Below are 27,180 nucleotides of genomic sequence, written 5' to 3'. Positions count from 1 at the left end.
AGCTCATTTCTAAGTGACAGGTATATTAAAGCTAGAATTGGAAACACCTTGTTAATGCTTTTGAGCTGGAGGAAGGTGTCACACAGGGCAGTGTATTGAGTGTCACCTTATTTGCTGTGGCTATAAACAGCATTGTTGAATGTGTCTCACCTCCAGCAAAGGCATCTTTGTTTGTAGATGGCCTTGCTATGTATGTCACTAGTTGTGACGCTATTGCAGCTTGTAGTTTCTTGCAAAAGTTAGTTAATGCAATCAGCAGTTGGTCTGATGACAATAGCTTTCAATTCTCCCCTTTCAAAACTGTGGCATTTCATTTTACTAGAAGTATTTGAAAGGAAACCATTCGAAATGTTAGGTTGAAAGACACTGTAATACCATATGAGGAGGAGGTGAAGTTTTTAGGGATGATTTTTTATAAGTAGCTAACAGGCTAGTCATATTGACTCCTTGAAAATTAAGGTAAAACAGTTTCTTAACATTTTAAAAGTAGTCTCAGGTTTTAGCTGATAAGTGGTCACTTTTACAGTTATATGACTCGTTATGTAAATCTAAGCTTGAGTATGTTGCCAAGTCTACTCTTCAGCAAGTGCAAGCAAACTTAATGAGTTGGATGTAGCTCATCATGCTGGTCTAAGAATAAGCTCTGGTGCATTGAAGAGCTCCCTCTAGCTTCAAGTCGAGAGGAACTGGACTTATATGATCAAATTAAGAGGTTCCCACTGAACCCTGAGCATCCATTCTAACCAAAACGATGCACATCAGTTTGCAAACACTAGAATCCAAGGGAATTAATGCTTTAGTTGACAATGATTCAAAACCAAAAACTAAGGGTACAGTAAACTCCCCTGAAAACCCTCTCATGATTCATCACGCATTGGCTTTTCTCAAATATCAATGCATTATTCAGTTTGTGGTATTTTTCACTGAGAAATATTCACTAATTACTATATTTTCATATAATTTTCATGAATAAATGCACTTTTTGTGGTAAAACTGATATGCATTTTTAGATGGTTTTCTCGTGTTTAAACTATCAAAATCTAAAGAGGGTTTTAAAAATTCGTTAAATTTAGCTATTCGCAGTTCACTGTACTGTACATTGCTCTAAGTTGCCCCCATGGTTTACCCCAAAACCATTGGTCTGTCAAAAAGCTGCTGTTAAAAAATCAGTTATTGTCCAGGAAGTAAAGGCTCGTTTTCTTGATCATGACCAAATACATTCAGGTTCTGTTAAACTATTCACTGATGGATCAAAGACATCAATTGGCATTGGTTTTGCTATTGTTCATGGTAATAACTCATATGCGGACAGACTATCTAATAATGCCTCTATTTTTACAGTACAGCTGAATTAACTGCATTAGCCAAATCTCTTGAGATTGTTTCTACTCTGCAGGGTAAAACTTTCACCATATACTCAGATTCCTATAATGCACTCATGGCCATTAAGCAATATAACCCTAAACACCCAATTATTCAATATATTCAAGAATGGTTGTATAGGCTTGCTTCTAAATTCAAATTAGTCCATTTTTGCTGGGTCCCAGCCCCTGTAGGCATTGTAGGTATCGAACTTACTGACCATGAAGCAAGAGATGTCATTACTAAAGATGATATTCTGTTCCACCATACAGTAAACCCCTGTATTTGCGTTCTCACGATTCGCGGACTCACGTTTTCGCGGATTTCTGTGTGGAACGTATCTACCCATTGTTTGCGGAAAATTTGCCCATTCACAGTATTTTTCACTGAGAAATATTCACTAATTACTGTATTTTCATATAGTTTTCATGACTAAATGCACTTTTTGTGATAAAACTATTAAAATACTCAGGTACAAGCATATTTAGATGGTTTTTCTTGTGTTTAAACTATCAAAATAGGTAGTTCTAAGTGTTTTTAGAGGGGTTTTAAGTAATCGCAGATTTTAGCTATTCGGGCGGCGGGTATGGTACGCATCCCCCACGAATACAGGGGATTTACTGTATTCCCGCTGCTGTTATGAACTGGACTATTCGCTCATATATAAAAAATAAATGGCAGGCGCATTGGTCTACTCCTTGTCTGGCGAACAATAAAAAGTACAGGAAGATCAGACAAAATATGTTGAGAATTGGCCATACTTGATTGATCCAACAAATTCCATAGAGGGGGAGAACTGTGTATCTATGTCATCTGACTCTGGCTCTTACTTGATTGAACACATGTTATTCCTTTTAGAGGGGAGCAGCATGGCAAAGGCATGTGTTAGTGGGCGATGTAGTAGAACTGCTTGGTCATGATGTGGTTGTTAATAACATAGTTGCATTACATTAACCTCTATAATGAAATTTAATTTTGACCTCTTGCAGCATGGCAAGCGTAGTACAGTGATCCCTCGCCACATCGAGCTTCAACTTTGCCGGCTTCACTGCATCGCGGATTTTTCAGAAATATTCATCGAAAAATTAAAATTAAAAAGTACCGCCATATCGGCAGCCATATTGCGGAAAACAGCGATGTTTCATCATGTTACGCGAGAAGAACGTCTTGCGAGACCGACGCGCAAGGACTGGACGGTTCGTATATACCCACAGGCACTCGGACAAGGCCCTTGATTGGTACACAAGAGAATATCTTATCACTGTTGATGTTTCATCTTTAATCACTGTAAAAATAATTAAAATCTGAATTTCATACGTAAGCAACTCAAGGATACTGTATGCTCTCTCATCCCCAGCTTGTCAAGTCAAGACTTAGTCACATCCCAAGCTACTGTGCTGTACACACCAGTTTCTCTCTCTCTCTCTCTCTCTCTCTCTCTCTCAATGAAATACGAATTACTGTATCATAAACTTTTATGTACAAAATTAAAAATAATTTCATTGATAAATTTGTTTCTTTTAGCAACTAAAAACTTATTTTCCTAATTCTTTCGGTAGTAGTAGTGAGCAGCTTCAGTCAGCTGAATCTCAGAACGTAAACATTACAAATATAGGACGATCTTTTTTTTTTTATGCATATTACGGTGATAACAGATCAAAATAGTAATACAGTGTTTAAGTGCATAGGAAGTGTTTATAACAGTGTGGGAAAGGTTTATAAGAGTGTGGGGAGGGTTTATAATGCCTTTAAATATATATGTATATTGTAAATAATGAAATAAATACAAGGTCGCTACTTCATTAAATAAATAAATATGCTGTTTGTACTTCGCGGAATTTCAATTATCGCGGCTGGTCTTGGAACCTATCTCCCGCGATAAATGAGGGGTCACTGTATATACACTTTTGCAGTTGTGTATACAGTATAAGCATGTTTATGGATATTTTTTTATTTTTTTACTTTTTTACACTAAAGGTTATATGCATATCCTAAATGCAAAGTTATAATTTTTTTATGGGGAATATCAGTTTTCGCCAAAAGTCAATTTTTACCGTAGTTTTCAAATCATTATTTTATTTATTTAATTTATAAATTCATTGCCATAACTATTCATCTCAAACCAAATTCATTATAGCACTGAATAATCCCTCGGATTCCAGTGCGTGGCTTCAAGCCTAAATTTCATATTCCATTCCGTTCTCTGTTTGAGAACCTGGTTGAGGAAGCACACACTAATCTAAACCCCTCTTTCCTACCCTCCTGAAGGTTGAAGGTAAGCTTTGCAAGGCGAGAGCAGCGGAACTACCTTCAATTTCCAGCCTTGAGTGTTATCAATGCAGTCCAGTGGAGAAGTAACTCCATATTTGCCTTGCACTATTTGCAGGATGTAGAGATTCAGTATGAATCATTCAGAGCACTTTTGCCCCTTGTTACAGCCCGGGAACTCATGTTCTGAACAATAGGATAGCTATGCTGTAGCCTTTCCTGATTACTCAGGAAATTTTTTGGGGAGTATGAAGGTGCCTATTTTGGGGTAGGTAAGAGCCTTCATTCCTGGCAAAGTACTAGCAGTTGGACTCTTAGCATTGGGTAAGAAGCGTCTTATTCCCGGTGGAATTTTGTTGTTCCGTTGGTGGTTATAATTGTCCTCACACCTTTTTCCCACCACCTTTTCTCAAATATGTGAATCAGCTGTCATAGTAGAGGTAAGATTAATTTCAAAAATAGAAACTTTTGTAATGAAATTTATTTTTTAAATATTTACCTCTCTATTATGTATCCCCCCCCCAACCTTCCCACTCATGTGGACAGAGAAAAAACTGAATGTTAAACAATAGATGCTTGACTCACCTAAAAGGGAAGGGTCAATAGACTGTTGAAACAAAGCAATCCTATTAATTTTTTTAGTTTTCACATTATCTTCCTCCTGTTTGAAGTTGGAATTAAATCTGTCATAATAGAGAGCTAAGTACAGTAATGAGTTTAAAATGTAACATTTATTTTAAAAATTTCCATAATGTTATGGGTCTAGTCTGAAGTTTAAATAGATATAGAAATTACTTTTACAGTTACAGTAGAACTGTTATAACTTTTTCCTGATCAAACAGTAGAACTGTTATAACTTTTTCCTGATCAAAATTTACCAACAATAATGAAAGGATTGAAGTCAGTCATAATCATTGTGGTCCAACAGCATTTTACCAAATTTCTGAATAGGTAGCCTCAGATTTTGTCCTGTGTATTTAGTTTGAAATCAGGAGTATCTAGTAGTCATCTTTCAGCAGGGTATTTGGAGCTCTTGGGTGTAGTGACCCAGATTGGTGCCCTGTAGATGACATTCAAGATAATTTGCCACGCTATTGGTTCCCACTGACATATCTTACTGCTTTTTGTGTTTCGTTCCTTTACTTTTGAATTTTAGGCCCTATCCCTTTTGTAATTTTTGCCTCATTGAAGTACAAAGCTTCTGTGCATATGGTGAAATTCTGGATGTCTGATTCGATGGTCTCTTTGAAGTACCTGTATATATATAATAATTTGAATGACTGGTTACACTGATGGAATACGGGAAACTGAAACATTACCAACCATTTACTAAGGTTGATATCATCAGATGAGAATGAAGTTTTGATTTACATTTTGTGATGTGTCAAGTGTTGATCATTTTTGGCGTGATCTTATTTAAAATGTAAATGATTGAAACCATTGTGTGTTTTCCATCCCTGTAAATAACTTACTCTACCTTCTGAAGTGTAAAATACAAGACAGGTAAAACAATTAGAGGGAAAAAGTGGGGTATTCACCTGTATTGCCTGGAACCACTCTTATTAGTCACCCAGTAATAATGATAAATATTATTATTATATTATTTTAGCATTTTTTATTCTAGTTAGATGGACACTTCAGAGCATTTTAAAAATAATTTGTCTGTCAAGAATTATATCAGATGGAAGATGTATTTATTCTTGTCATTAATTAGCGTACAGAGATTCTTGATTATTGGTATGCATGTTTTTATGTGGACTTTGCAAGTTGGTTTGATAGTTATGACAAGATTTTCACTCATGTTTTTTCATTACTATGTCTGCATAAAATTGAGTAGAATAGAGTATGTCAAATGAGTGTAGTCATGCAAGTTCTTTTTTCGTTCTTAATTAAATTTTTTTCATTGTATTCCATTGTAGAAATGGTTAGTCAGATCCATGCAGCTCAGAAGGTTCGAGATGAAGCCATGATGTCCAGAATAAAGTTAGCGAACGAAGAGAGGGACGCGGCATTAACCCACACACGAGTTCTGTTGGAAAAGCTAAGCCTCTCTCCTTGTAATGCAGAACAGGGTACATCGGTGGAAGCAGCTGAACAAGTAAGGAGTACAGTATTGTTTAGCACAGTATTGATTTTCCGCTGAAGGCTTATACCATTTCATTGGTTGATCCTTAGGAAATTGGTTGTGAAGCTGCCAGCACTGTGTGTTACAACAGATGACTTCACTGTTATAGCAAGACCTGTGTCACATATCTCCACTTTTATGCATGTCAATCACGATTGTGCTCCGAAGTTATGGCACTAAAAGACAAGATCAATTATATTGTGATGAATGCAACAACTGCTCTTGATTACCTTGTGGCAATGTACTAAAGGCTGTTAGATAGAAAAATTGATGGGATTTCATTGTTTCATTAGAATCTTAGTGTCTCATGTAGTTTTCAGATACTGTACAGTATATCATTTATTTCTGGCATGTTTCTTTGAAATCCCTGGTCTTTTAGGAAATGCCATCAGGTGCCAATAGCAGTTGCACCAGTTCACCTCGTCGGAATGATAGACGCCACCGGAGATCTAGTTTATCATCATATTCTTCTGCACCTCCATTCACTTCAGTCCCAGGAGCATCTCAGGTATTATTATTATTATTATTATTATTATTATTATTATTATTATTATTTGAAGGAAGAAGACCCTCTTTGAGGCAAGTTTTGTTAAATAAAATGGCTGCATTTTGCAAATTGATTTTATACTGAGTTTTCTCAATTCTTCCAATAATTTGCTTTTCCTGCACATCAATATTAGTCAATAAATGTCTAATGTTCTTATTTTGACAGATGAAACAGCGTATTTCTTACATGAGAAATTCATTATTTTAAAGCATTACAGCAGATTACTGAAACCAGGGATGTAAATCCTTAGATTCTCCTGATGGTATTTTCGGTGGTATTTCTTCTTTTTTCTTTTTCTGACGTCTGTCGGATATTTGTAGTACTTTTTCTGTCGACATGTTTTGACCAGCTCGATGGTCATCTTCTGGATGTTGGGATGAGTCTCGAGACACAGGGCGCTCGTGGTATATATAGGGGGTCTTAGATCAGGTCGAATTTTCATTGGCTGCCTGAGGCAATTCTCCTCGGGCGAAGTCTCCTCTCGCATGCTGATGGTTGTATGTGCTCAGGCAGCCAATGAAAAATCCACCTGATCTGAGACCCCCTATATATACCACCACGAGCGCCCTGTGTCTCCAGACTCATACCAACGTCCAGAAGATGACCATCGGGCTGGTTGAAACATGTCGACAGAAAAAGTACAGAAATTACCAGACAGACGTCAGAAAAAGAAAAAAGAATACCCCTGAAAATACCATCAGGAGAATCTATGGATTTACATCCCAGGTAATGCTTTAAAATAAAGAATTCCTGCTGTAAGAAATATGCTGTTTCATCCATCGAAATGTGAACATTGGACAGTTATTGACTAATATTGATGTGCAGGAAAAGCAAATTGTTAGAAGAATTGAGAAAACTCAATATAAAATCAATTTGAAAATGCAGCCAAATTATTATTATTATTATTATTATTATTATTATTATTATTATTATTATTATTATTTGAAGGTGGTAGACCCTCTTTTAAACAGGTCTTATAAAAAAGGATGGCTGTATTATGCGAATTTATCTTATATAGTGTCTTTTGTATCTTCCATATGATTCGCTTTTCAGGCTCAGCGATGTTAGTCAGTAACTAGCCGATATTCATGTTGGAAAAGGATAGTGTGCGGAATATGGAAGATAGTGTGCGGAACATGTGAAGTCTTTTATTAAAATATCCAATCAGAAATCGTTTGTCTGGATTCAGGTTCTATTTTAGGTACCGTCGACATGTTTCGACCAGCTCGTTGGTCATCCTCTGGACGTAGTTGCAGAAGGTCTGAAGAAACGAGGTGCTCGGGTTGGTATTTATAGGGGGGGTCTTGATCGGTTCTGAATTATGATTGGCTGCCCGGGGCATGTACCCTCGGGCGGAGCCTATTTTCCCAGGTTGATGTGTGAGCGGCGTTGTAGTGCTGGGGATGAATGGAAGAATTTCGATCCTCCGATGCCGAATTTTGATTCGCACGTACGCTCTGGAGATCGCTCGGTGCATGTCTCCTGGCTTCCGTGGGGAGGAGAAATATTTCCTGCGTAATGTTGAGGGTTGGTTTCTCTTTCCCAATGTGCAATGCTTCCAAGAGGCGTAGGCAGCGGTGGTCGGTAGTTTGGTCAATTATTTCGATTTTTCGTGATTATGTTTTTTCTTTCTATTCTCTGGTTATGGACGGTCCTGGCATGATAGAAAAGACACTATATAAGATAAATTCGCATAATACAGCCATCCTTTTTAATAAGATCTATTATTATTATTATTATTATTATTATTATTATTATTATTATTATTATTATTATTATTTCCTTTTTTTACCTCTAACTTTGGGTGGATTCAGAGAAAAAACAATGCACTGGATTGTGGAACCCTGTTATGGCAAAGCTTCTACAACATTGGCTGCTGCATACACCTCACAGAAGCTCATCGTTAGCATGTCAAGCCCCTCTAAACATCCTGGATATTAAGACCCTTCCTTTTCTGTACGCCTTTCACATCATCTGTCCAACCCTTTCTAGATCACCCTCTCCTCCCCCTTCGTAATACCTCTGAACGATGCAGTTTTCACTGGCCTATCACAGTCCATTCTTTTGGAAACCATCTCCACGCAACCTGATCCATCTTATCACTGTGGTAACCTTTTTGTCTCCATTTTCACCCTTTACTTCTTCGTACGTCACGTAAACCCCTCAGCCAGTTTAATTCAACCTTTTCTGATAGCATAGTTTCTTGTTTCGTCCTCAAGGAGTTACCTTCCATGGGTCGGTCAGAGCTCCGTGATGCCCAAACTAATATCAAAGAATTCTCTTTTAGTTGGTGTCGTAATGATAAACACTGTAACACGTGATGGAGTATGTAATGGACTCAAAGATAACAGGGCTCTTTCACTTATCTTACAGTGAAGCTTTACTCTAGTTCTTTCCTTCACCAAAGCCTGCAAGAGGAGGAAGCGATAAATGCACATGCGCAGTCCACCTTCTTGTCGACAACAGACTGGCGTGGAAGACCAAGAAACTGTTACTTTCCTTGGTCACTTTGGATCAGTTTCATTTGTCAGTGCTCCATAATGGTATCACTGAAAGAAGCAAGTTAAGTGCCTAGTTTTAAGTTCCAGTTAAAGTTCTAGTTTTAAACTTTTTGGAATTTGTAGTTAAATTGTGTGAAAACCCAGCTTTTGCTAACACACGGCCAACGCTAAGTCATAATCACTGATTGTTAGTTGCGTAAAGTGCAAATTATTTTTAAAATTTGTCATTTCAGTTAGATGTTTTAACTAAAAGAAATGTTCCACAATTTATCATTAATATAGAAATCTTTTCAGACTATACGATGTCTACAATAATCTAGGCAGTAGCCTAGATCAGATTGAGAATAATTTAGACTGGATAAATAGGGGATGTTGTCTGTAGCCTATAACCTAGGATCACATGCTCTTAAGTGTGAACTAAACAACTTTGATTCGGTAGTAACCCAAATTTTTAAGAAATATCCTATTATGGGCTTAAAAGGTGGCCTAACTTGTGCCAAGGACCCTAGGATTAGATAATAATCTGGGCAAAATAAAATGGAAGCCTACCTTAAGCTGCATATTAGTAAAATTTTTCATTTTTATACAGCCTATGCACTTACAAATGATCGAATTAATCCAGATTAGGCAGTACCTTATATTAGGTTAACTGATAACCCTTTACGGTTAAACCCATTATTGGGTTAAGCGTTAGCCTAGACCAGGTGCTTAGGACTAGATGAAACATTACTCCTGGCTAGATTAAATGGTAGCTTAGCATTAAGGCTACATAGTAAGGTAAATTTGTTTTATGTAACCTATACCTTTAAGTGGTTATTAAATAACCTGGATTAGGCAGTAGTCTAGATTAGAGTAAGTAAGAACCCTTTGAGAAAGATCCTATCACGGCCTAAGTACAGTAGTGCCTTAGACCAGGTACCTTGGGATTAGATAAAAACGGTAATCTGGGCTACACAAAAAGATAGTCTAGTCGTAAGGCTACATATTAGTGAGTTTTTGTTTTATATAACCTATACATTTATAGCCTATACTGGTAGTTTAGACCAAATGGCCTAGGATAAGATATAAACAGTAACCTAGGCTAAATTAAATGTAACCTAGTTTTTAAGGCTCGGTAGCCTATTTGTAAGGCTACATATTAGTGGAGTCTTATACAGCATGTATCCTTAAAGGTGGCATAAACCTAGACCAGGCAGTGGCCTAACTACATTAAATAGGAATTCCTTTAAGGAATTCTATTATTAGCCTAAACAGTGCTTTGGATGAAATAAAGCAGTGACCAAATATCAAATAAAAGTGTAATTTCGGCCAGATACAACAGTAAACTAGATTTATTATGAGTGTTTTTTCTGTGTAGTGTATATCCTTAAGTGTGATTTAAATAAGACTAAACTAGGCAGTGTCCTAGAATAGGTTAAGTGAGAACCCTGAAAGAAAACCTCTATTCTTAGCCTAACGTAGATTATGCTAGAAACATTACCTAGGGTATATAGAACAAGAGCCTGGGTTAGACGCCAAATCAAAGTCCTTCCAAAGAAGGCATCGTGCTTACCCCATATGAAAAATGGGAAAAAGCACGTTAAACGAAGAAGATAGCAGTTAGCCTGAATGGCATGACATTCAAAAAGTAATTTTCACAAAGCCCCTTATAAGGTAGCAGTTATAGCCTGAATGGCATGACATTAAAAAAACTGCCTATTTTGATAGTTTGAACACAAAAAAAAAATCTTAAAATGCTTATACCTGAGTATTTTAATAGTTTTATCACAAAAAATGCATTTAGTCATGGAAACAATAGGAAAATACAGTAATTAGTGAATATTTCTCAGTGAAAAATACCGCGAATGGGCGAATTTTCCACAAATAATGTGTATATATGTTCCACAGAGAAATCCATGAATAGGTGAGTCCGCGTATAGTGAGACCGTGAATACAGGGGGTTTACTGTACAGCTATATATTGGTGTCAAAATTAACCTAAATTTTGCAGTGTTTAACTTTATATAGATATTCAACACATAACAATTAGATAAATAAAATATTACAGCTACACACTTGTAATCACGTTAGCCTGTAATGTTGAATATACTATCTATATATAAGGATTACAGACAATTAATACCAACTAGTTTCTAATAAAAACATTTTTATATCACTTGTAAGGAAGGTATTGAGTGACATACTGGCTGGGTGTTGTCTAGTTTATTGCTGGTTCCTTACTGAATAAATGTACAGAATCTTCATGGTTGTTATTGGCTGGTGCGAGCCGCAATGTAGTTACTACGCACACACAAGACAAAACAGAGATTATGTTTCGGACATCTGTGCTTGTCGACAGACGAACAGATGGCGATTGCAAGAGACAATATAAACGCACAATGATAAAACATATGTCAATGGAAAGGCCAGGAAATTCCACATACGAACATTTGCATGAGATTCGAGACAGGTTAATGAATAGAATGCAGTAGGATAATATATGTGAAATGGCGAGACGTTTGGCGTCTTCACAAACAGAAACACACATACAGTTTGATACAGAAGATTCGGTGGAACATTATGAGTACGTGATCAGAATGCTTGCATGGCAATGCAAGTAGTGGTGATTGTACATGAATCAAGACAACAATGGTTAGAGCGAAATAGACAGGAATACTGTATAGCAGAAGTTGCGTTCCTTCAGCGATGAGCCAGCCTTTGAGAGAGAGAGAGAGAGAGAGAGAGAGAGAGAGAGAGAGAGAGAGAGAGAGATGCTTTCAAAGTGGTATGGCCATTGGCTGACTCGCACTTGTGCCCATAGGACTGCCATGCGGTCCCTTATACACTACAGGGCCATGATTATGCAGGACCCTCAGGTCAAGTGTTCCACAGCAAATTGATCAGTTCATTTTTTGCCATACCACCTGCTATGAGCCTAGTCCTTGCAAAAAACAAGGAAAATCTGGTTGGACACCAGATATGTTCGACACTTGCATTATACTCCTGGCAGCAAGTTTTAAGGACAAAACAGCACATTTTAAGCTGTCACGATGGGTCCAAGGGTTCAGTAGGGGTGAGGATGGGCGAGATTATATCATTTATCATTCTGGCAGAACTCCAGCAACAGATATTGAACCCTTTTTCAGAACAAGATTTATTTTTGTGCCAAAACCCAGTAACACCAGTCCCCAGTACCTCCCAGGTTAACCCTGTGGAGGAAGCAGAGGAATTTTTACGTGAGGGTGACATCCCTACTAATGAACATGAAGTGAAAATTGCCACTGAAATGGCCCTGCTGAACCCAGAAGGATCAGGGACACAAATTGAAGCTAATCGTGGGAGAAACTTCCCAGGACGACTCCTATCCCCCATGCAGCTATCAGGTGCTGAAGAGGATCTTTCCCCCAAAAGTGACTACATTCTCGGAGGGGTATCGTAACTCGCCCAGGACTTCTGTCCCTTGGTTAACAGGCAGTTACAGTTCAGTTGCTGAAGCTCAGTCAGATTGCACAAGCTCCCCCAAAAAGGGATGCAGTACACGGTTTGTGACATTTGATGAATTCCGTAAGGAAATTATTAGTAACATCAAAGGCGTCCTTGCCACAGAACGGCAGTGTATAAGGGACATGAGACATGATTCCGAAAAGGAAATTAGCTCAGTCCTGTGCGCCTCAAGGTGTAAGAGTACAGTAAACCCCCATATTCACGTTCTCATGGTTCGTGGACTCACTGATTTGCAGGATTTTCTGTGGAACATATCTATAAATTACTGCATTTGCAAAAAATTCGGCAATTCGCGGACTTTTTCATCAAGAAATACTCACTAATTAGTGTATTTTGATGTTATTTTCATGACTAAATACATTTTTTATGATAATGATTTACTAATTTTCAAATAATAATAATAATAATAATAATAATACTGTAAGATTATATAATATGTAACTCAAAGAGAAAGAGAAACTGGTTTTCTCCCCTCCATTCAGAACGGACCCACACCTCAGTAAAACGAAGATAGCTGCTCAGAATTGATACTGTTGAGATCGATCTAATTTTGCCTCTACCATCTATGAAGTGTGAATGTGCTAGTGTGGCAAATACATTGTAAAACATAGAGACATAATAACTAAGATTTGTAATATAGTCAAAATAAAAAATCACTGTTTGTTCATGAAAAAGCATTTCAGAACAAAGAGAAAGAGACGTAGATTAAATAAGTTATTAAAAAGAGGTTGAAAAGACTTCTAAAAATAGATTGCTCGGAAGGGGAGAGAGAGATAAATTCTCTTCCAACTCTATATTTTTATGTCAACAATTTATTTCTATTTTTAAGGGTAATGTATTAAGCTAACTTTTAAGTGAAATTACAGTAACTTTAATTTCATTTAAAAGTTAACTTAATAATTTGGGAGCATGATTAGGGTCATATTTAGTGTTTAAACTTTAGAAATAAGCATTTATTAGCATTTTTAGAGACCGTGCCAGACTTACGCAAAAATTCACCTTGTGTGAGGGGGTTCTGGAATCTAACCTCGCATAAGTTTGGGGTATGACTTTATTGAAATTATATTAAAATGTTATAAAAGTGTTTTAGGATGATAGTTTGAGAATTTTTAGAGGGTGCATTTTATGATAAAATAGTGATTTACAGTACTTACTAATTTTCAAATATTAAGTTTAATAAGATTAAATAATAACATTAAATAAAAATAATTATTCTCTCTCTCTCTCGCATGAGAGAATTTTTCCACCAGGTAATATGTACATATGTTTCTTTTGTATGATAAATAAATAATTTACCTAATAAGTACTCATTTTCAAATATTAATTTTAATAATAATAATATAATATAATGTTTTCCATGCATTTGTGTAGTAAAACTTTTAACATTTTAAACAAACAACTAGTGATTCCCAGTCTTTTTTTTATCCTCGGCTTGAGAAAGGAGGGTGATTTCAATCTTTTTGATATCTCTCTCTTATTCTCTCTCTCTCTCTCTCTCTCTCTCTCTCTCTCTCTCTCTCTCTCTCTCTCTCTCTCTCTCTCTCTCTCTCTCTTTTAGGAAAAGATACTGTTTGTGTGTGTGTGTTCAAGGTGTTTTAAAAATGTGTAGTAAAGGTATTACATCTTTTGAAGACAAATAACAAACATATAATTATTGTTGTTGTTGGAGAGATTAAAGAGATGAACTCTCCTCTCTCTCTCTCTCTCTTTTTTCTTTCTTTCTTCCTTTTGCCCCAGCCAGCCTTGTTGAATATAAGTTGAAGTGGTGACTCTCTTTCTCTCTGCTTTGGCCGGAAGTCTTAGAAGTATGTATGCATATATTTTTAATGGTACTAATGTTTAAAATGACTTTGAAATTATATTAATAGTATAATTTCAAAGATTAATACAGTAATAGAATAATAATTTAAGGTATATTTGATATAGGATGATACTTTAAGTACGTATCATTTGGGATTTGAACTTTCAAGATCGGCAGTTATAAGCCTTTTTAGAATGGGGTAGCTAGTATTCGCAGATTTTTAAACATCTAACTTACCTGGTAGTTATATATATAGCTTAAGTCCCTGATGTCACGGCAGAATTTCAAAACTCGCGGCAATCGCCGATCGGTAGTCAGGTGAACCACCTGTGTGCCCTCTACCCAGGTACCTGGAACCATTCCAACTATTCCTCAGATCTTCCCTGCCGCTGTGTCGGTAACATTGATGGAGTTTCGCTCGTAGCCCGTGTTTTTTCGCAACTTATTTTGGTGACGTACACTTTGGCTTGGCTTTACTTTGTTAAGCTTTTGGATTTTCTTATAACATATCTGACTTCTCTGGGAAAGAAGGGCAATCTTTTGTTTGGGATACATAGCATATCCCCTCCATTGTGATTTAGATCCGTCAGTGTATATTGCATAATGTGGACCTTTTCGGATTATATGCTCTACTGCATATTGTCTTTGGTATTCCTGGAGTACATATGAATGATTTTTGATAAATATTTCAAGTGTGTACAAATTTTTCATTTATTCATTGTGTGTCCAAGGAGGAGGCAATTTTAACATTACAGATAATTCTATATACATATTTAGCGACTCAAACAATCTTCCCTAGCCTAATTGGGAAAGAGGTGGATGATTGTTTATAAACACATCTCTTAATCCAAATAATTTTTTTTGGTTGAGAATCATTTGTCTAAAGATTATAGAGCACTCTTCATCGTTACTAGCTCTCTATGGAGAGACAGAGGTAGTTCTACATTCAACTTGTAAAGATGATGTTGGTGATGATCAACTCCTGAACATATTCTAAGACCCTCATTATGAATTGGGTCTACCCGTTTTCAGCACTGCATCTGATGCGAGCCACATATATTTCACTTCCATAATCAGCGATAGACGCACTGTTGCTTTATACAATAAAGTAAGGTATGTCTATCATGGCTCCCCAAATAGTGTTCGACAGTTTTTAATTAGGTTTAATGCTCTTTTACATTTGATTTCATGTATGTTATGTGGGCTTTCCAGTTCATGTATCAATACTAATCCTAAAAAATTTTGCTGTTTGGCCAGTGGTATACTATGGTTTCTGATTTTTATGTCTATTTCTTCTCCTTTTTTCCATTTTTGTTTTTATAAAACATGATTGCTTGAGTTTATCTATGGAAAATTTAAAGCCTACAGATAAACCCATTCATCTATTTTTACTATGCTTTTGTTAATGATTCGTTCTGCATGTTTTATTCAAGATGCTGAATAATATATAGCAAAATCAACCATATACAGGTTACTTTTAATACCCAGTAGGTAGATTTTTACTGATATCATTAATTGCTAACGTAAACGAGTGTGCCACTAAGGGCCTTCCCTGTGGAACACCATTTTCTAGAAATGTTCTAGACAGAACATCATCTATTCTCATGAAAACTGCGATTTGTCAAAAGTTTTGTATAAACCTGAGTAAATGTCCACAGATGTTGTTGTTTTGTAAAGTTTTTAATATAGCATACCTCCATGTAGTATCATTATGCTTTTTTCAATGTCAAAAAGACGATTCACGGTAATTTGTTTTAGTTCAAAACCTCGATATATGGTGCTTCTAAGTTACAGAGAATCTAATGTAGATCTCTGTTACACTGTGACCCAAACTGAGTGGGAGTTAAAATTTTATTTCTGAGTCCAGCCCGTGTCAGCAGGTGAAATTCCATTGTTGCACAGAATTTCTGAGTATAAATATAGATATACCAGAGAAAGAGCTTTCAGAATGCTGGGGTTTTTCTGCCCCCAGATCGAGCGCGTCTTCTCAAGGAAGGCGTCGGTGTAACCAAGGGTGAGTGAAAGGAGATCACTACCACAGTCTCACTCGAAAGATATCTCCCTGTTAAAACCCCAAGAAGAGAGCAGTGAGCCGTTACAGCCCCCACACACTGACGCCCGCCAGGCCGGCGACACCAGCGCCACCTACCTCATTCCATTTTCTAGCACGTGACTTGCTACTACTCTCTTTTTGTGCTTGTGCCTTTTATTGGATTATTTTTCCAATTCATCATGTCTTGAAACGGCACATCTCCAAGTTAAGTACCATCTTATTGTGGGGTTTTTTTCGATAATTTGGCTGTAATTGTCTCTGTTTTCACAATTATGAGAACTTTGTTATGACACCACGGCGTCCCCTACCAGCCATGTCGACCGCGAGGCGACCCCATCAGTCTCTTTCTGTCGGGGTTGTCTCCTTGTCGTTATATGTTATTATCTGGCCCCCGGTTCTCATCCTGGCGGGTTTCCTGCGGTGGCCCCCCTTTTGAGTCTTAATAAATTCGATAGACCTTTACGAGTCCCTATTAGGTTCCATTAACGTTGCCCGTCAAGTTCCCCCAGGCTGAGTTCCTTGTTGGTATTACTTTATTTTTAGTCTATATTAAGGCTATGTTTTATTACACTTTTTGCCAGTTGGTGCTCTGTTATGTATATATTCATTGGTTACCTCACTCCCGAGGTAGCGGCAGCCCTCAGATCTAACGCTTTTCCCGGTGAGCTCACGCACCTGCTTACGGCTTTATTATTTGTTAAATTCTATGTTTTTGTGTGTGATGGTTTTATTATGGGTGTAGGTCTTTCCACTTGCCTATTACATTAGGCTCGTGTGCTTCCTTTCCTCTACTTCCCTTTAGGTTGGCGTGGAGGATCCATCGGGTTGAGGAGTTTTGTTTGCTGTTTCCTCACGTGTCGTTTTGGGGTGGCAGAAGTGAGCCCTTACGTTCTCTTCCTTCTTTTTGAAGGAATAGAGTTCATTAGGTGTGTCTCACTCTAGGCTAGTCGCCTTTTGCCCCCTCTTTTTGATCGGTTGGCTCGACACAAATTTCTCTCCCTGTTCCTTCCTCCTCCCTTCCATTACTCCTTCCGTTAGCCTAGGCTAGGCCTAGTTCGGTATTTTATTAGGCTTAGCCTAGTCAGGAGATTAGGCATTGAGTCTTGATCGCATCCCTCCCTAGGAGTAAGGCCACCCTACCAGTTTAATATTCTTGGGTGGTGTGTGTTTGCAGTTGGCGGGTGAATCATTTTCCCTTGTCTCCTGTTTTTCTGCTCTCATGCCTACCCCTCTTCCTACCCCACCACCTCCCCCTTCCCCCTCACTACAGCTTTGCTCTCGTGCGGTGTGACGCTAGATGGCGTTTTCTCCGAGTTGGGGGACTCCCCCTGGTGGAGAGATTCGCTCCCTCCCAGACAAGTCCCAAGCAGCGCTGTGTTTGTGTTGGTGGTTCGTTTACTCGCTCCGACTCGAGCGGGTTCGAACATTCTCTCCCACACTTTCATTCCTCTCCGTCGGGTTTCTTGGTTGGGTTGAAGAACTTGCCACCCCCATCATCCAGCAGATCCGGGATGCGACCCAGCCACCCCAAGTGGACATCCTATATGCGGGGGTTTCGGAGGATGTCGCCGCGTTAGACTTGGACCTGGAACCCGCAGACATGAACAGGACCAGGTGAAGTAAGTAGCGAGGTAAGTGAGGTTGAGGCCAGGCCCCCTTTTTGACTCCCCAGCTTCATCAATATCTTCTTTTGCAGGTTTGTGAAGTCTTCCTCCATGGGTGACAGGCTCAGCGTATCCCCAGAGTTGAAGTTGAAGACTTCATGGAAGAGGCGAAAGGCTTTAAGTCCTGGTAACTGGAAAACACTGCCTTTCCCCGTCGAGAAGGCTAAGATCTCAGCACCCGGTAGCCTCCAGCGAGACAAAGTCTGGTTCCTCCGACAGGCGCTAGTAAGAGGCATCAAGCCAAGCCCTCCTCGCCAGCCTGCCTTTGATCCGGAGTCTTTGCTAACCAGCTTTTCGAGGTTCGGCGGAGGTTGAGTCCAAATTCACTCAAATCTCTGAGAAACTGACCAGTCATGACAATATACTGGCGGGGATAGCTCGCCCAGGCGGAGACGAACCCCAGTATGTCATTCCAGACACGGCGGATCTCCCTCCCTTTGACGTCGGGAACCGCCAGCGTTTAGCCACTCCGGGCTATCCAACCGCGAAGGCACCTTAGCGGTTGAAGGTCTTGTACGAGGTGGTTGAAGAGCGGGATTCTTTCCCGCCGATCTCTTGCCCCCTTGCAGGCTTCGTTGGGCTGATGGAGGAAGCCTGGGTGCGCGAACAAGGTTCACCGGGGCAGTGATGCTTCTAGAAGACCAGGCTCAGTCATTCTCTCACTCCTGATGGAGTGGCGGGCGATATCACTAAATTGGCGCCTTTCAAGGGCAACTGCTATGTTAGCCCTGGGTGACGGGATTGCGACTCCTGCTTAAACAAAGTCGCTCTGGCTACGGCCCGGCGTGCTTTGTTCAACAACCATTACCACAATTGGAAGAAACAGACTCCATCCTGTTCCCAGGGGCGTGGGATTTTTAGTTGTGCGATCACCTTTGCAATAGGAAAGCTGGGCGCTTTTGCAGCGATCAACGCAATTCTTGAGAAACAGCTTCTAAACTACGGAAGCCCTGCTGAGAGAGCGAGTTTGGGCCGGACTAAAGCTGCTTGATCTTTGAACTCCGTCTGCCTCACTGAAACCACTGCCGTCTCCTGTGGGCAAACCTTTCTTTCGGAGTCTTGGCTATATCCTGCCAGTGGGATTTCAGTCCGACCTGCCATTTTATGATGGCCAGGCGGATGCGGAAATTTATCTTACATTGATGCACATGATCAGGCTATAAGCTGAAGTGAAGAAGCCGTCTAGGGACCTAACCTCTTCCCTGAAGAGGTTACTAATGTTCTTAGGGAGCTGCAAGGGGCCAGCCAGTCTCTTGCTCTCGCTGGGGCATCTCTGCCTACAAGCCCAGACCACAGAATCTGGCGGTCCCCCGGAAGAGAGGAGGCAAAGCGATTCAGGCACAAAGACCCACCATCAGGCAGTAGTCAAGCCGTCCCGGTCTCGGCAGTGGCACAGCCACTCCACCTCAAAGCCCCATCCCAATAATATGTGCTGGTTCAGCAGCCCATTCCCATGCCGCACCCTCGTATGTTGCTTCACCAGCATACAATCCAACCTATGAAGGCCGTGGATTCTTTCACGGCCTTAATAGGAGCGCAAGGGGGGGAAGAGGTAGGGCTCCTTACAGAGGAAAGTCCAACACCACTCCAAGAGGTAAGCCTGGACGTGGTAGAGGGAACAAACCCGCTCCCTCCCACTGAGAACAAACAGGTAGGTGGTCGCCTGTATTGGTTCAGGGACCAATGGACCTTCAGCCCTTGGGCACCACAGCAATGTGTCCAAGGGTCTAGGATCAGAACTGGATCAAAAGACCCTCTCCTCTACAGTCAGGTTTTACCAGCCACCCTCAGCAGTCCTACAGGACTACATTGGCAGGAGTGCTCAACAAACGAGCAATAAAGAAAGTGAGCACCTAAAGTTTCAAGGCAGGTTGTTCACTGTTCCAAAAAAAGAAGACTCAGTCAGCAAAGAGTGATCCTGGATCTATCGCGTCTAAATCTCTATAAAATGCGACAAATTTCGCGTACTTCGGTAGCTCAGTGCGGACTCTACTTCCCGGTAGACACGTCACCACCTCTATCGATCTTTCAGGCGCTTACTATCACGTCCGGTTGCGCGGAGAAACCTCTCCGTTCCTGGGTTTCAGACTCGGGAATCAAGCTTACTCCTTCAGGGTCATGCCTTTCGGTCTAAACATTGCACCCACGATATTTACCAAGCTGGCGGACACGGTAGTTCAGCAACTCCGGTCCCGAGGGATATCCCAACCAGCGTACCTAGGCAAATTAACCGGTGTTGGGCTTAACAGTTCTAGAATGTTTCGAGCTCGTACGGTCATCAGCTTCCTGGAGTCGTTAGGTTTTCAGCTGAACAATCCCACCTGACTCCCGGAGTCCGGTTTCAGTGGCTGGGTCTCAGTAGGATCTGTCCTCTTCGTTATCCTCCCGCCTCCTAAGCGGAAGGAATGGCATCCCTTACCAGGAAATTTCTGAAAAACCAATCAGCATCCATGGACAGAAAGAATCCTTGGGTCCCTTCAATTTCACCTCAGTGACTGACCTGCTCTTAAAAGCAAAATTAAAGACATAAACAGAGTGTGTGAATTGTTAATGTCAAGCTCAGAGACAAGGTCTCCTCTATTCCCCGAATTTTAAAGGCGAGACTGCGGCCTTGGTCCACAGTCGGTGGCCTGTCCAAGACAGTTCCACTTCAGTTTCCCCCTCCGGCGCTAGTAGTTCACATGGACGCTTCTCTAAGCGGCTGGGGAGGATATTCGCCAAAACAAAAAGTACAAGGAGCGTGGTCCACATGTTTCAACAGTTCCATATGCGACACCCTGGAAGCTGTGGGTTTTCGCGCCAAAATCCGCCCCCAGCCAGTTCATATCAGGCTGGTATTGGTTCTTGCAGTGGTAATTCATTGCATCAACAGGAAGCGGCTCCAAATCCGTTGAGTGAACCAGGTTATGATTGCTATTTTCTCCTGGCGAGAACAAGCACGGCTGGCATCTGTCAGCCACCCACCTAGCAGGTGCGGAACGTGGTGGCAAATTCCTGTCAGAACTACTCCGTTGGAGGCAGGTGGTCCTGTTGAGAATCATTCAGATGGATACACGCTTGAGTTCGGGTCTCAAGTGGATCTGTTACGCGCGGAAGAAACTTTAAGCTTCCCTGTTGTGTGTTTCAGACCTTCCTGGACCTTTAGTAAATGCATACAGACCTTAATGATGGGTTGAACAATTGGGAGAAGAATTTGCTCATTTAATAAACTTGCTGCTGGTAATACACAAACTCCATAAAGTTATTCAAAGGTCAGCCAGCCTGGTAGCCCCTATTAGCCAAGAGCAGTGGTTCCTCTTCTTCCAGGAGACTGGAGTTGCGAAGTCTTGGATTCCCAAGCCCAAACTGGCGCAGACAGTACAAACCAAGACTGTGTCAGCTTCTGCCAAGAATTCAGAATGCCCTAGTTTTATGGACTATAAAGTTCGCAGCCCAAAGGAGCAAACATTGGCCCGTTAACACTCTTTGTTTTTAGAATCGGGCAAGAGATTCTCTTAGACAATATGACTCGGCAGTCAAAATTGGCCTCGCTTTCTGAAGGCATCTGAAGCCCAAATCATGACGACTAACCTAGTTACCTTCTTTGGATCATTGTTTGAAAGGGCCTTGCGGCCACTATTACCACAATGATCAGCCCTGAAGAAGGTATTCTTATATGGCTTTAAATTGATACTTACAGATTCCTACTTTTCATCTATTCCTGGGCAGTAGTAACCGTCTGAGACCCGTAATACTTTGTCTGTTACGTGGTTCCTCAATGATGTTCTTAAGTTAGCATCTGATTATTAACTTTCAATGCTCTTATTTGGATCTGTTAAGGAGAAGACTTTATTTGGCTTCAGATTTTGAATCTCAGAGCTATCGGCTCTGCTTCAAGTGATGATTTTGTTAGCTATCCAATCCGGAGAGTCCTCCTTTCCCTGATCCTGAATTTTTAGCTAAATAAAGACCCTCAAGACAGGTGGTCTCCTTGGAAGGTGGTGCCCCTTCACAAGACCAGTCTTTATGTCAGTTATCTAAAGTCTTACCTTTTAAGAACTCACAGTGTAAATTGGGTCCTCTTTTTTATCAGGAAAGGTGGTACTCTTTCGATAAATGCAATAAGGCAACAAATTTTGTATTTTATTAAACAAGCTAACCCAGATTCAGTTCCTAAAGTTCATGATATTCGAGCAGTTGCTACTTCTATTAATTACTTTCATAATATGGATTTCTCAGAACTCTCCAAATATACGGGGTTGGGGGAAATCACCTCTAGTATTTAAACACTTACTATTTAAAAACACCGAAGCCTGAGTTTTCTACAACCAGCTGTGGAAGTGTCATCTCCTCATAGTGTCCTGTCATCCTTTATCCTTCCTAACCCCCCCGCCCGCCTGCCTCATTTACTTCTCTGCTTGCCCTCCTGGTTGATCATCGTCCTGCACACTCTCATATTAATATTATTATTGTCTCTGTTGAGTGAAACTATAATTGACATGTTATGATTATGAATTTTTCTTTGGGGTACTGGCGGTTTTTATTTTTGCTCCATGTACCCCATATATATATATATATATATATATATATATATATATATATATATATATATATATATATATATATATATATATATATATATATATATATATATATATATATATATATATATATATATATATAATATATATATATATATGTAATTCTTCCCCATGTTGTATTGTCTCTTGCGTGTGCTATAAGTTATATTTACTCTTTAGTCTAAGTAATTTTTGAATTAACATTATACAGCTGTAGTCTTAAGTATTTTTGGGTTTTTCCTGCCAGCTAGCCAAGGCTTGGTCTGTGCTCCGTAATATTAAGATTTTTACTGTACTTTTCAATTTGGTAATTTTCATGTGAGGAAATATCACAGTTAAAACCATTTTCATAACTTGTGTTTTTCTTCCAGATTACCTTGTTTCCCTCGTAGTTAGCAGCCTTGGCATGATTCTCTATCACTATTTCACCGGCTGACAGGGCTGGACTCAGGGATTTTGACAAAGGAAAAATCTGTTTCTGAGAAGGCCCGTGTCCTGACCCTCCCTGAGCCTTCTGCTCCCCCTACTTGCACATACCAAGCCTGGGGGGTGGTGCCTGGAATGAGGTAGGTGGCGCTGGTGTCGCCCGGCCTGGCGGGCGTCAGTGTGTGGGGGCTGTAACGGCTCACCTTTTCTGGGGGGTTTTAACGGGAGATATCTTTCAGGTGAGACTCGTGGTAGTGATCCTGTAAAGTCACCAATTCGGCGCCAGGATAGTGTTTAGACATTGAATAAGTCTCCATGAGCTTGTTTTCTTTGGTGACTTCCGTTTTCTTCAAACTCAATTAATCCGCCTAGCGTGCCAGGTCACGCATTTTAATCATTTTGCTATGGTATTGCTCACGAATGTCACACATTGTGCTATCACATGTTTCTTCAATCACAGGCATCAAGACTGTATCTATATTGTAACTCTGTATGTTCGTATTGTAATTAAATTTTCGTTCCTGCATATTATTGTTTATTGTTTAGACCTCAGGTCACAGTCAATTCCATTGTCTCTCACGACCCGGCGTCGGTCGTACTGCGCCAATATAACGCTGGATCGTAATAAGTAACAGTAACCTTTACCTGCTCGTTTCTTTGACACCTTACAGTGGTGACGGGTATCCCGAGGCCATTAAGCGGACTCTGCAGTGACCAGTCTTGGCTCCAGGATTTCTCAAAAAGCAACTCTTAGCGGCCCTAAGCAGCTGTAACCAGCGTTTAGGCGTCATGACTCGTCGTGCCCACCAGCGTCTTCTGGCCAGACCACGGCGCCTGAAAGTGCGTACTGGCGATATCCACTCCAGTAGGGGGTCAAAGGCGAGCATGGGCGGATATCCCCTCCTTCACATGCAGTTAAGCGGACCCGCGGACTCCGAGGTTACCTACCTCCCATACGCGGCGGCGCCGCCCCGCATCGGCCCTCCCATAACTCCACTGGCGCCCGAACACGGCGGCGGGCAGCACAATGGGCGCCTCACCCTAAAGCTGCCGCGTTTACGCGGGAACCCATCGAGGTGGCTGCGCGGGAATGAAGAAGCCCGCAGAATCATGGACCTCACGGACCCGAAATCACAGGCGACACAGTGCTCAGCGCCCTTCGGGCGTGTACAACAAACTCATCATGGTGCAAGCACTCACCCTCATACAGCACCACAAAAGTTCTCACCGACTTGCTCCTGCCATCGCCCGAGCGGAGCGCCCGTGCTCGGCCTGTGTCACGCCCGGCCTCAATCCAGGAAACTGGCAGGGCGCAGTGCGTGATCTCTATCAACACCAGTCTTGGGTGGCGCGAAGACAAGCGGCGGGAGATAGAAAGCCCGTGGAAATTTTCAGCCGTAACTCCTCCCGAAGATACGCGCAGATCGCTCACTACACCATGCCTGTGGGGACCTCATAGAGGCGGCACAACACCTCACAGACTCCGTCAAGGCTTCTGGCCGGCTAAAACCCGGCCCTCGGCCGGTCGGCTCCGTCCAGCCTGAAGGGCGTAGAGCAGCCACGTCAACGCCGCCGTAGCAGGCGTCCACCGAACCACGGTAGGCGATGGTCCCGGCTTCCAATAAGCTATCCTGATGGACCGGAGAAAGGGCCTTGAAACTGCCTGCGCCCTGCTGCCTTGTTCAAAAAAGCGGGGTGGCGGCCAGCGAACGAGCCGCCATGGCGGCCCGAAGAACCCAGGGCCTCCAAAAACGGTAAGTTTCTCGTCCGTGACTTCCGTCTCGACAGGATGATGCTGAGTGCGACACAGGAGCCTTTAAATCCAGTCCCCCAGCATCCAGAGAGGACGCAACCAGACACAGACCCGGCCGCCTTCTGGCTGACATGGCAGAACCACATCCTCTCCTACGGCCAGGCTCCTGTCGATCTCCATCCTTGGCGGGGTTACTCCTGGGACTTCATCGTCGCGGACGTGAGAACCCCACTCCTGGGGCGATTGCTGGCGCGCCGGCCTGCTGATCGGCGTGGGGGGCGCCAGCGCCCTCCTCGATACCGACTCCTGCCGGTCTCTCCGTTAACGGCGGACCCAGACCCACCATCAGTGCATTAAGCCCCCCACCAGTACGCACCTTCTGCCGAGGTTCTGAGGTGTTTAAGCCGAGCCCGCCAGTCCCGGGGCCCCAGCCAGAAGCACGGCCTGCTCTACCACCATATAGTGACTAAGGGCCCCCGACACATGCAGGATGCGCAGACTCCCCTCAGCGCCTTCAGGGTGAAGCATTGGCAGATGGAGCGGATGGGCATCTGCAGGAAAGCCTCAGTCCTTGGGCCTCCCCCTCCCACATGGTGCAGAAACGGACGGCTCCTGGAGACCCTGCGGCGACTACAGACGGCTCAACATGCATAGCAGACCCGACCACTACCCTCTGCCGTATGCAGAGACCTCCACGGCCTCCTTTCACGGGGCCAAAATATTCACTAAATTGGACCTTCTTAAATCTTATTTTCAGGGTACCTGTTAGCCCAGAGGACATACCAAGACAGCCATCATCACGCCCTTCGGGTCCTATGTGTTAAGCCTTCTCCACCTTCGGGCTGAGAGCAGCACAGAGCCACCTTCCAGCGTCATGGACAGCATCCTGGGGACCCTAAAATTCTCGTCTGCTAAAACCGGCGACATTCTCATATTTTCCCGGGTCTCCTGGCCGAACACCAGAGGCACATCAAAGCAGTCCTCAGCGTACTCCAGAAAGCGGCCTCAAACAATCCGTTTTGACAAGTGTACCGGCGTCCGAAAGCAGAGTTCTGGGTCACGAGGTATCTCCGACAGGCGTCCGCCCTCTCTTACATCGAAAGTGGCAGCCGTAGCAAAGTTCAACACCCACCTCCATCAAGGCCGTCCAGGGAGTTCCTTGGGATGTGAAAGCTTCTACAGGCGCTTCATCCCGGGATCGCGCTACGGCTGGAAGTCTAAAAGGTCAACCAGAAGTCCCTGTCTTGGGGACCCAGCCAGCAGCAGGCCTTTTCCCCCAGCGAGGGCCGCCCTCACCAGAACAACCGCCTTCCAGGCACCAAGATCCCAAGGCTCCCCTCAGCTGACCAGGCGTAATGCGTTGCCTGCTCGATTGCTGTTCTGGAACAAATCATCAGCGCCCCAGCCCATCGCCTTCTTCAGCAAGAAGTTCAATCCCGCAGAGTCGATACAGCACCTTAGGCAGGAACTCTGCGCGATGCTTCACCTGATTCGACACTTAAGTTCACTCCTGGAGGGACGCCCTTCACAATCTTCACAGACCACAGCCACAGTTTCACGCTTTCACGAAGCAAGGGGCGCATGGTCTTCCAGACAGCAGCGCCACCTCTCCTTCATAGCGAGATTTACCTGTTCCGTCAAAGGTACCTCCCCGTGTTCAGAAAATCCCGTAGCAGGCGCCCTCTCCGTCCCGAGTTAGGCAGCAGTGCAGCTTAGTGTAGTGCAGGACCTTGCCAGAGAACAGGCCGCTGACGAGAGCAACATGCCGCACCGCCATCATCCCTCAAGTGGCGGAATGACCCCCGCCCCGAGAGCCCCAGCCTGCTCTGTGACATCGCGCAGGCCAGCCCCGCCCTTTGGTTCCAGCCTCACGCCGCCAGGTATTTGACATCATCCACGGCCTCTCACACCCCTCCGGCAGGTCCGCGACCAACTGCTTTCAAAGGATGCGTCTGTGCGGGTGCAGGCATACAACCTGGGCAAAACAGTGCCTGCGGTGCCCGAACCAGTAAAGTGAGTGAGTACCGCGCCAGTCGAGGGTAGGCGGTTCCCACAGCCAGGGCGCCGCGCCGGCCACACATCCACATCGGCGTCGTCGGGCCTTCCCCATCAGGCGGATCCAGATACCTCCTCACGGTGGTAGACACGTTCGGCGAGGTGGCCGAAGTACGCCCATGCAAGCCACGCCAGCGCGTGCGCCGAGCCCTGCTCCAGTTGGGTTGCTTGGCCAGCGTCCGGACCATCACAACCGACAGGGAGCCCGCTTTCCTCTCCGAGCTGTGGTGCCCTGGCTCAACTGCTGGGAACCACGCACCACACCACAGTGTACAACCTTGGCGGCCAGCGGCCTGGTTGAAACAGTTCCCTGAGTCGCTTAAGTCATCCCTCATGGCCCGCTGCCGCCGAGGACTGAAACATCAGCTGCGTCTAGGTCCTCCTGGGTTGAGGACCGCCCAAGAGCGGCGGCACCCCATCCGCAGCTGAACAAACCTGTATGGGGAACCCCTCGTGGTGCGGAGAGCTGCGTGGCGTTGATCGCCCTCCCCATCTCTGCAGAGCTCGCGGCGTGGCGGCGAATTCGCCTTGCAGGCGCTCATACATCGACGACAACCGCAGCCGTTACGCACGGCTGTCATCCG

The 27,180-nt window shown here is 42.7% G+C and overlaps 1 protein-coding gene across 1 annotated transcript in view; it reads left to right on the top strand.

Moving 5' to 3' along the window:
• The window catches only part of LOC136835503 (uncharacterized), a 91,511-nt gene that overhangs the window by 33,517 nt on the left and 30,814 nt on the right, over positions 1 to 27,180 (top strand). Inside the window, exons 4-5 of the mRNA XM_067099089.1 lie at positions 5,550 to 5,728; positions 6,135 to 6,263. Of these exons, the coding sequence (XP_066955190.1) occupies positions 5,550 to 5,728; positions 6,135 to 6,263 (308 nt within the window). The remainder of the gene's footprint in view (positions 1 to 5,549; positions 5,729 to 6,134; positions 6,264 to 27,180) is intronic.

This window comes from Macrobrachium rosenbergii, chromosome 55 (genome assembly GCF_040412425.1).
Source record: "Macrobrachium rosenbergii isolate ZJJX-2024 chromosome 55, ASM4041242v1, whole genome shotgun sequence".
NCBI lineage: Eukaryota > Metazoa > Arthropoda > Malacostraca > Decapoda > Palaemonidae > Macrobrachium > Macrobrachium rosenbergii.
Note: the sequence above shows the minus strand (reverse complement) of the source record. Positions and strands in the feature narration are given on the sequence as shown.